General features: G+C 39.8%; 1 protein-coding gene across 1 annotated transcript; it reads left to right on the top strand.

Moving 5' to 3' along the window:
* Positions 1-721: 721 nt before the first annotated feature.
* On the top strand, positions 722-1,474 carry LOC126176608 (piggyBac transposable element-derived protein 3-like). The gene has a single exon (XM_049923768.1). It carries the CDS (start codon positions 722-724, stop codon positions 1,472-1,474), a length of 753 nt encoding a protein of 250 aa, XP_049779725.1.
* Positions 1,475-10,302: the final 8,828 nt, after the last annotated feature.

The following is a 10,302-nucleotide window of genomic DNA, read 5'->3' as shown; positions in this document are numbered from 1 at the left end:
AGAACAAGAAGAAGAGGAATAGGAACAAGAAGAGAAAGAACGTGATGAGAACAATGTGTTACATCAAAATGACATTGTAGCAGTAGAAGAAAATAGTGCTCCAAAACCAAATAAAACACCTAAACATGCGTGTAGTTGGAAGAAATGCCAGAAAGTACTAATTATTCCAGAATGGACTGGTACACTTGACATCCCTTCTCATGTATGCAGTCCAAAAGATATTTTCATATGTTTCTTGGAAGCTAAATGTTGGACATCATTGTTGAGGAGTCAAACAGACTATCCACTCAAAAAAACCTACAAAAGGGCTGAAACTTGACAGACAAGAATTAGAAATTTGGATAGGAATGGTGTTCTTTATGTCTGTGATTAGATTCCCTTCTACTAGAGATTACTGGAACCCTGAGACACGGGAGTTCCCCATCATAGCTGATAGAATGCATACAAATGAATAGTAACATATATTTTGCTGACAATTTGAGAACTATACCCAAAGGAGAGCCAGGGTATGATCCTATATATAAAATTAGAAGCCTCATTGACCATACTGTTTCTAAGTGTAAAGTGCTAGCCAGAAAAATTCAGCCTTGATGAATGAATCGTTCAATGAAACAGTACAATCCAAAGAAACCAAAGAAATGGGGCTACAAAATGTTTGTACTATCTGATGTGAAAGGTTTAGTATACAACTTTGAACTGTATACTGGCAGAACTAACCAAAATGAACATCTTCCAAGGAGCCAGTGGAAATGTGCTAAGGCTAACTAGTGTAATACCTGAGCACAGAAATTCTAAAATATTTTTTGACAACTGGTTCTGTAGTTTAGATTTGCATATGAAACTGGCAGAAAGAGGCATCTACTGCCTAGGCACTGTTTGTTCCAATCGTCTAAACGGATGTCTGTTCGACTCTGACAAGAAAATGAAGAGATCTGGAAGAGGGGCAATAGATGAAAGACAGTGTTCCATGGGAAATATGCAGTATTCCGCTGTAAAGTGGCATGACAACAGATTTGTGACATTACTCAGAAATTTTGTGGGAGCAAATCCAAATACTGAAGTAGAAAGATTTGACAAGAAGTTGAAGAAGTCAGTCAAAGTGGCTTGCCCCAGGGCAGTAGTGGAGTATAATCAGTTCATGGGAGGTGTAGATCTTGTAGATTCAGTTGTAGCATTGTATAGGATCCAGATATATTCCAAAAAATGGTATCACAGAATATTTTTTCATATTCTAAACCTGGTGGTAGTGAATGCTTGGTTTCTTTACACAAGAGATGCACTATCAAGTGGAATGCACTGGAAAAGCATGCTCACTTTAGCGGTGTTCAGGAAGGCCATAGTTAGAGGTTTGTTGTTCCAGGGGAAAAGTGAGGCAAGAAAGCAAGGAAGACCTAGAAGTAATTCCACTGAGAGATCCTACACGAAGAAGAAGAAGAAGAAGAAGAAGAAAACGATATGCAGCTACATGGCATAGGAAATTTGCCTTTTATGGATATCAAAGGAAGGTGCAAAGTTCCATCCTGCAATGGAACTGTGAGAGTGAAGTGTTTGAAATGCAAGGTGCAATTATGTTTCACTGTAAATAAAATCGTTTTTTTGAAATTTCACACTGAGTGATGAAATGTGGTATCAAATTGTTTAATAATATGACAAACTATTTTTTTTTGAAAACAGAAAAGTAACAGTTTTTCACCTAAAACTATTCATAAATGTATATAGAAGCACACTCGTGTTTCTTTTCTAAGTCATTTTATACATGTATGTAAATAAAAGTGCTGCAAGTCTTCCGGGAAGTGTGTTGACATACGCACGGTGTTGCATTTTGGCAAACAAACCTAAAAATATTGAATAAATCAATATTTCCATGTTTAACCTATTACACAGTATTTTGTGTGTCAGACCCTACCCCAAATATGTTTTTCATTGAAATTGGTTTCCTAAAAAAAAGTCATGCAAAAGAGAGTTAAGCCCGCGTGCCCCAAGTGGTGGCTTCTGTCACTTCGACTTTATACCAGTCCTGTGTACACCAGCATCTTCTAATGTTACTGTAGCTGTGTGCATATGGGACTAGTGAACCTGGCAATCCTTCACAATTGCTAAGTATGTATGAAAGTCCTCCTCCTTTACCCTCTCTTTGTCCTCCTCCTACCCCCTTCCTCTGACCTCAAGTCTTATTTACTGTTATTGCCAATGAAATCTTGAATGAGGATTGAAGTCACTTAAGAATGAGTGGGTAAACTAGTTGGGATCACTGGTATAGGGGATATGGGAGCCCTCTCCTGCTGCTGGATCTGTGAGGGTAGTAGCTTCAATCACCATATTTAGCAAGTTTTATTCTGCTTTTACAGGTTGGATTGCAAAGTTTCAGATGATTCAGATACCTGTAGCAGCATTCTAATTGTAAGCTTATGAGTCATAAATACAACTTCCTTGTTTTCTGTTAAAATAGATTGTGAGGAAGAAATCATAACAGTACATTACATAGACCTAGCTGTGTAAACTATATACATAAGGAGAAAAAACATGTACATGGGAGGAACAGTTCATCTAATATTTAAATGTGCAGCTATACTAGTTACAACAGACTCCGAGAAAGAAAATGAAACTGTACTTTCTTTGCACTCTTTCCCACAATTGATTTTTAACAGACAACAGACAACCCATACACTGTTGTTATATCCCATACGCTGTTGTTATGCTCTCTCTCTCTCTCTCTCTCTCTAGTTGTCTGAATGTTTATTAGACTATCATGTGAAACTTTAATAAGTAAGCTGGTCAAGAAATTTGGAAATTTTTGTTGACAACTTTTCTCTATTATATATTAAATATATACCATATAGGAATAAAAAATATGTAGCCTATGTCCATCCAAATGTTTATTACAGTATCTTATAAAATTATGAAGGAAATTGCTCAAGAACTTTTCGAGATTTATGGTAACAACGAGTTGTCTTTATATAGTAGTATAGATAAAGATTAAGGCCAGGTGAACAGAGGCAATGGCTCCATGCATGCCATCATCAAAGCCCACTTGCATTATGACAAAATTTTCAGACAGTGGGAACAGCATCTGGAGGAGGGACAAAAAATGGACAGATTGGCATGGTACCATGAGGAAGGACACGAGTTTCTCTCCTGTATCATCACAGCAGACGAAACTTGGTGCCACCATTTTGAGACAGGGCAAATGTTCAAACAAATCCAAAGCTGTTCACACAAGTGCCAGTAAGACCACAATGACCTCCCCCTTTGACTGCAGGGCCCACTACTCATCGCAAATTGTGATGTGCCATAAAGTCAAAATGCCCAGGGCTGGACAGAATCATCCTGTTGTACGATAACACCCGTCCCACTGTAACAGAGCAAAAATTTACTTGTTAGAATCCTAGCTCCTACCTATCTGCCATGCAAACAGTGCGAGGTTTATCTCAATCCCTTATCCTTGATGCAAATCATAGTGTTAAAAGTACATGGATCCACCCACTGAATGTTTAAGAGATGTGTGTACACGACAAGGAACCACTGACTTACACCTCCGGCAAAGCACCATGTATGCCATTCCCTATAGGAAAAGCTACATAACTTCAATGTTTACATTGTTCACATTACGCAGGATTAGTAATTTTGTTCTCAAGTCAAAGGGCATTTAAAAATTTCTTTTGTATGTCCCTCCTTTTGACTGGAAGTCTTGGGGACCAAGGCTCTTTACTATTGTAAGAAAATGAAACTGCTACAGCCACCCTTATGTTACTTATTTTGTAGCTACCAGTTTCGGCAATTCTATGCGCCATTTTCAGGCCGCAGTTGATGCTGAAGGGGTTGACACGATCCCTATATATATCGCATCAGTGGCCAACATAACTGGTTACACAGACTTACCAAAACCATTTTGCAGTTGGTTTTGATGTTCTGATGACTTTACTAGACAACAAACGACATCATCTGCAAAAAAAACTAAGACGGCTGTGCAGATTATCTCACAAATCATTTACACAGACAAGGAACAGCAGAAGGTCTGTAACACTACCTTGGTGAATGCCAGAAATCACTTCTGTTTTACTTGGTAACTATCCATCAATTACTACGAACTGTGACCTCTAGGCCATGACATCACGAATCCAGTCACTTAAGCACATAATATGATTACAAACATAAGCCACAACGCACAGAAAAGTAAAGTGCGCTTATTTCATAAGAATACGTGAGGAATAAGTAATAAGGTTAAGGAACTTCTTGTCTGTTTGCAAAATTTAGAGAGGTCTTGAATGATAGAGACCTGTGTCTATCTGAGGGCCACATAACCACAGGAAATATTACACTCTAGCATCGTACTTACGTCGAAATAATATACAGCTAGGAGGCATTCTTACTTATATTAAGATAGAACACAATTTCAAAAATATTGAGACAAACAGATTCCTTCTGGGAAATTTTGAACTCTTTATGAGGAATATGAATTCCTTACTATCCAAACTGTCAGACAGCAGCACGAAGTTAACAGTCTGTGGTGATTTCAGTGTAGGTTTTCTGAAGGATTCTGTTAGTAAAGGCCCCCACACACGCTACTGCATACTTGACAATCACGCTTGCACAAGCCTCCAAGCGTGTCCATGCTTGCTCATGTGTGCCTAAAGTAGGGAGGCTTGAACAAGCTCACATCTGTCATTCTGACACAGACTGTGGAGATGGCTCATTTATTTAGATTTTGTGTCATTTCCTTCTTCGTTGAGATGTCGGACCGGGAAGTGTTGGAGGAATTTATTAGGAGCTACAAAAGACACCCATGTTTATGCGATATTAAAAGTAAAGAATATCACGATAAAATGAAGAGAGATGCGGCATATGAGGTGCTTCTCACAAAGTACAAAGAAATAGAGCTATCAGCAACTAAAGATACTGTTATCAAGAAAATTAATACATTACGAATGAATAACATATGAGAAAAAAGGAACCGTGGCAGCACTTACAAATCAGGGGCTGCAGCAGATGAAGTTTACAGACCTGTTCTGTGGTACTTCGACCTTTTCAGCGTTTAAATGAACAGGAGACACCAACATGCTCTTCGAGTAATTTACAAGGAATAGAGGTAAGTGAGATAGGTTGGTAGTGGTATTTAGTTACAGCAGCACTGTTGCAATAAAGATATATGCCTATGCTTTTGTTTGTTTATACTGCAATATACATTGTTTTCTTTTACATTTTTCTTTACTGCTGATGCACAAAATTATGTTGCCAAGGGGAACTTGTCCTTCATTCACAAAGTAGTTCATAAATTCCTCTCTCACATGTTTAGCATCAAGTGGAATGTTTCCTGCAGTAGATCTTTGCAGTGGTAGTATATTACAATCCTCTTTTGTTAAGCCATAAGGCGTCACGAGCGACAAAAGATTCAAATACTTTTCCTCATTCATCCTGATGTAATTACGCCAATCACAAGGATATATCTTCAATTCACTCCATAAATTTGTATGACAATACAATTTTTGTTTTTTAAGCCACTCTTTACTCCACATATCGCATTTCCTCTTTTGTTTTTCCATAAAACAAGCAAAAGCCTGCAACAACAAGTGCATCGTTGTCTGTGTTCCGACATTTTCCAATGTAAACGAACTGATGCTTGTACGTGGCCTTAGGTCGTGTGGAGGCGTGAGAATTTGTGCACACTTGAGCAAGCACGTTTGCGCAAGCATGATTGTCAAGCATGCAGTAACATGTGTGGGGGCCTTAAGAATGATCTGGAAACCTTATTTGGATCCTACAATTTGATTTCAGTAATTAACTTTCCAACACAGGTGGATAAAGATAGTCGACACAAATTGATCATGTTTTCTTTGCTGAAGCTCAAAGCAAATTTTTGGACAGTGGTGGTGGTGGTGGTGGTGGTGGTGTCATGAACGGAATCCTGACCACAGAGGTGTGAATGTGGGCCAACTGAAGTAGTTTTCTCCCACCCTTGAATATCTTGAAAACCGCAGAATACAACTACAATTTCTCCCAGTACAAATTTACCTACATTAAATTTCCTGCAAATGAAGGTCCTATTAATTTTTCCTTAGAACTAATACTTTCCACATTACAGAGGATGGAAAAAATGCAGATTCTTAAGAACAGTGTGTTAATAGTATAAAATTTATGTTTATTGTTAAATGAAGTGGGTTAAGAAGAAATATTAAATGTGTATATCACATCTAAAATCTACGTGTAGTAGAACCATATTAAGGGTTGACTTGTGTTCTGGGGATGTAACAGAATAGAAAGATGGATGTGAAGGTCAGAAGTGTGAGGGAAGGTTGGTCACTGGTTTGTGGTCATGCACCTGCTTCCTTAATAGATCTGTTAAATGAAGAGCGAGCTGGCAATTCCTCATTCCCTCCACTGCACTATGTCACAAAAAGGAACTAAACGGTATCATGAAGAGCGAGCTGGCAATTCCTCATTCCCTCCACTGCACTATGTCACAAAAAGGAACTAAACGGTATCACAAAGTTATACCAACCCTTCCACAGCTCCCTTTATAATCACTGGCGAAGCAGCATGCAGACACACTCAAAGGAGGGGGAGGGGGAGCTGTTTATTTGCTGCAAACTGTGTTAACACTAGACTGAACACAGATATGAGTTGCTAATAATACAAATGTCAGAAAGGAATATGGACAGATTCTACATAAATCTCTGCATGCTATGGCGTTCTTCCAGAAAGGTGACTTCCTACACCATGAGCACTGTTTTCTTTTCAATTTACAGACACCATATCCCCTGCATTTCCTGTCCATTTCTCTTATGTTGTTGTTGTTGTTGTTGTGGTCTTCAGTCCTGAGACTGGTTTGATGCAGCTCTCCATGCTACTCTATCCTGTGCAAGCTTCTTCATCTCCCAGTATCTACTGCAACCTACATCCTTCTGAATCTGCTTAGTGTATTCATCTCTTGGTCTCCCTCTACGATTTTTACCCTCCACACTGCCCTCCAATGCTAAATTTGTGATCCCTTGATGCCTCAAAACATGTCCTACCAACCGATCCCTTCTTCTAGTCAAGTTGTGCCACAAACTTCTCTTCTCCCCAATCCTATTCAATACCTCCTCATTAGTTACGTGATCTACCCACCTTATCTTCAAGCATTCTTCTGTAGCACCACATTTCAAAAGCTACTATTCTCTTCTTGTCCAAACTATTTACCGTCCATGTTTCACTTCCATACATGGCTACACTCCATACAAATACTTTCAGAAATGACTTCCTGACACTTAAATCTATACTCGATGTTAACAAATTTCTCTTCTTCAGAAACGCTTTCCTTGCCATTGCCAGTCTACATTTTATATCCTCTCTACTTCGACCATCATCAGTGATTTTGCTCCCCAAATAGCAAAACTCCTTTACTACTTCAAGTGTCTCATTTCCTAATCTAATACCCTCAGCATCACCCGACTTAATTCGACTACATTCCATTATCCTCGTTTTGCTTTTGTTGATGTTCATCTTATATCCTCCCTTCAAGACACCATCCATTCCGTTCAACTGCTCTTCCAAGTCCTTTGCTGTCTCTGACAGAATCACAATGTCATCGGCAAACCTCAAAGTTTCCTTTACTGCTTGCTCAATATACAGATTGAATAACATTGGGGAGAGGTTGCAACCCTGTCTCACTCCCTTCCCAACCGCTGCTTTCCTCTCATGCCCCTCGACTCTTATAACTGCCATCTGGTTTCTGTACAAATTGTAAATAGCCTTTCGCTCCCTGTATTTTACCCCTGCCACCTTTAGAATTTGAAAGAGAGTATTCCAGTCAACATTGTCAAAAGCTTTCTCTAAGTCTACAAATGCTAGAAACGTAGGTTTGCCTTTCCTTAATCTTTCTTTTAAGATAAGTCGTAAGGTCAGTATTGCCTCACGTGTTCCAGTATTTCTACGGAATCCAAACTGATCTTCCCCGAGGTCGGCTTCTACTAGTTTTTCCATTCGTCTGTAAAGAATTCGTGTTAGTATTTTGCAGCTGTGGCTTATTAAACTGATTGTTCGGTAATTTTCACATCTGTCAACACCTGCTTTCTTTGGGATTGGAATTATTATTTTCTTCTTGAAGTCTGAGGGTATTTCGCCTGTTTCATACATCTTGCTCACCAGATGGTAGAGTTTTGTCAGGACTGGCTCTCCCGAGGCCGTCAGTAGTTCCAATGGAATGTTGTCTACTCCCGGGGCCTTGTTTCGACTCAGGTCTTTCAGTGCTCTGTCAAACTCTTCACGCAGTATCGTATCTCCCATTTCGTCTTCATCTACATCCTCTTCCATTTCCATAATATTGTCCTCAAGTACATCACCCTTGTATAGACCCTCTATATACTCCTTCCACCTTTCTGCTTTCCCTTCTTTGCTTAGAACTGGGTTTCCGTCTGAGCTCTTGATGTTCATACAAGTGGTTCTCTTATCTCCAAAGGCCTCTTTAATTTTCCTGTGGGCAGTATCTATCTTACCCCTAGTGAGATAAGCCTCTACATCCTTACATTTGTCCTCTAGCCATCCCTGCTTAGCCATTTTGCAGTTCCTGTCGATCTCATTTTTGAGACGTTTGTATTCCTTTTTGCCTGCTTCATTTACTGCATTTTTATATTTTCTCCTTTCATCAATTAAATTCAATATTTCTTCTGTTACCCAAGGATTTCTACTAGCCCTCGTCTTTTTACCTACTTGATCCTCTGCTGCCTTCACTACTTCATCCCTCAAAGCTACCCATTCTTCTTCTACTGTATTTCTTTTCCCCATTCCTGTCAATTGTTCCCTTATGCTGTCCCTGAAACTCTGTACAACCTCTGGTTCTTTCAGTTTATCCAGGTCCCATCTCCTTAAATTCCCACCTTTTTGCAGTTTCTTCAGTTTTAATCTACAGGTCATAACCAATAGATTGTGGTCAGAGTCCACATCTGCCCCTGGAAATGTCTTACAATTTAAAACCTGGTTCCTAAATCTCTGTCTTACCATTATATAATCTATCTGATACCTTTTAGTATCTCCAGGGTTCTTCCATGTATACAACCTTCTATCATGATTCTTAAACCAAGTGTTAGCTATGATTAAGTTGTGCTCTGTGCAAAATTCTACCAGGCGGCTTCCTCTTTCATTTCTTAGCCCCAATCCATATTCACCTACTACGTTTCCTTCTCTTCCTTTTCCTACACTCGAATTCCAGTCACCCATGACTATTAAATTTTCGTCTCCATTCACTATCTGAATAATTTCTTTTATTTCATCATACATTTCTTCAATTTCTTCGTCATCTGCAGAGCTAGTTGGCATATAAACTTGTACTACTGTAGTAGGTGTGGGCTTCGTATCTATCTTGGCCACAATAATGCGTTCACTATGCTGTTTGTAGTAGCTTACCCGCATTCCTATTTTCCTATTCATTATTAAACCTACTCCTGCATTACCCCTATTTGACTTTGTGTTTATAACCCTGTAGTCACCTGACCAGAAGTCTTGTTCCTCCTGCCACCGAACTTCACTAATTCCCACTATATCTAACTTTAACCTATCTATTTCCCTTTTTAAATTTTCTAACCTACCTGCCCGATTAAGGGATCTGACATTCCACGCTCCGATCCATAGAACGCCAGTTTTCTTTCTCCTGATAACGACATCCTCTTGAGTAGTCCCCGCCCGGAGATCCGAATGGGGGACTATTTTACCTCCGGAATATTTTACCCAAGAAGACGCCATCATCATTTAATCATACAGTAAAGCTGCATGCCCTCGGGAAAAATTACGGCCGTAGTTTCCCCTTGCTTTCAGCCGTTCGCAGTACCAGCACAGCAAGGCCGTTTTGGTTATTGTTACAAGGCCAGATCAGTCAATCATCCAGACTGTTGCCCCTGCAAGTACTGAAAAGGCTGCTGCCCCTCTTCAGGAACCACACGTTTGTCTGGCCTCTCAACAGATACCCCTCCGTTGTGGTTGTACCTACGGTACGGCTATCTATATCGCTGAGGCACGCAAGCCTCCCCACCAACGGCAAGGTCTATGGTTCATGGGGGGGGGGGGGGGGTTCTCTTATGTAAGTAGCCAAAATAACTTCATTAAGCTATTCTTGAGTATTGCTTGAGTGTTTGAGCCCCATGCCAGGTTGGATTAAAGGAAGAGATCAAAGCAATTAAGGGATGGGCCGCCAGATTTGTTACCAGTAGGTTAGAGCAACATGCAAGTTCTACAGAGGTGCTTCAGGGACTCAAATGGAGATCACAAGAGGGAAGGCAATGTTCTTTTCAAGGAACTTCAGAATATCAAGAGAACTAGCATCTGAAGATGCGG

Source organism: Schistocerca cancellata, chromosome 3, assembly GCF_023864275.1.
Source record: "Schistocerca cancellata isolate TAMUIC-IGC-003103 chromosome 3, iqSchCanc2.1, whole genome shotgun sequence".
NCBI lineage: Eukaryota > Metazoa > Arthropoda > Insecta > Orthoptera > Acrididae > Schistocerca > Schistocerca cancellata.
This window is presented reverse-complemented; position numbering and strand designations above follow the sequence as displayed.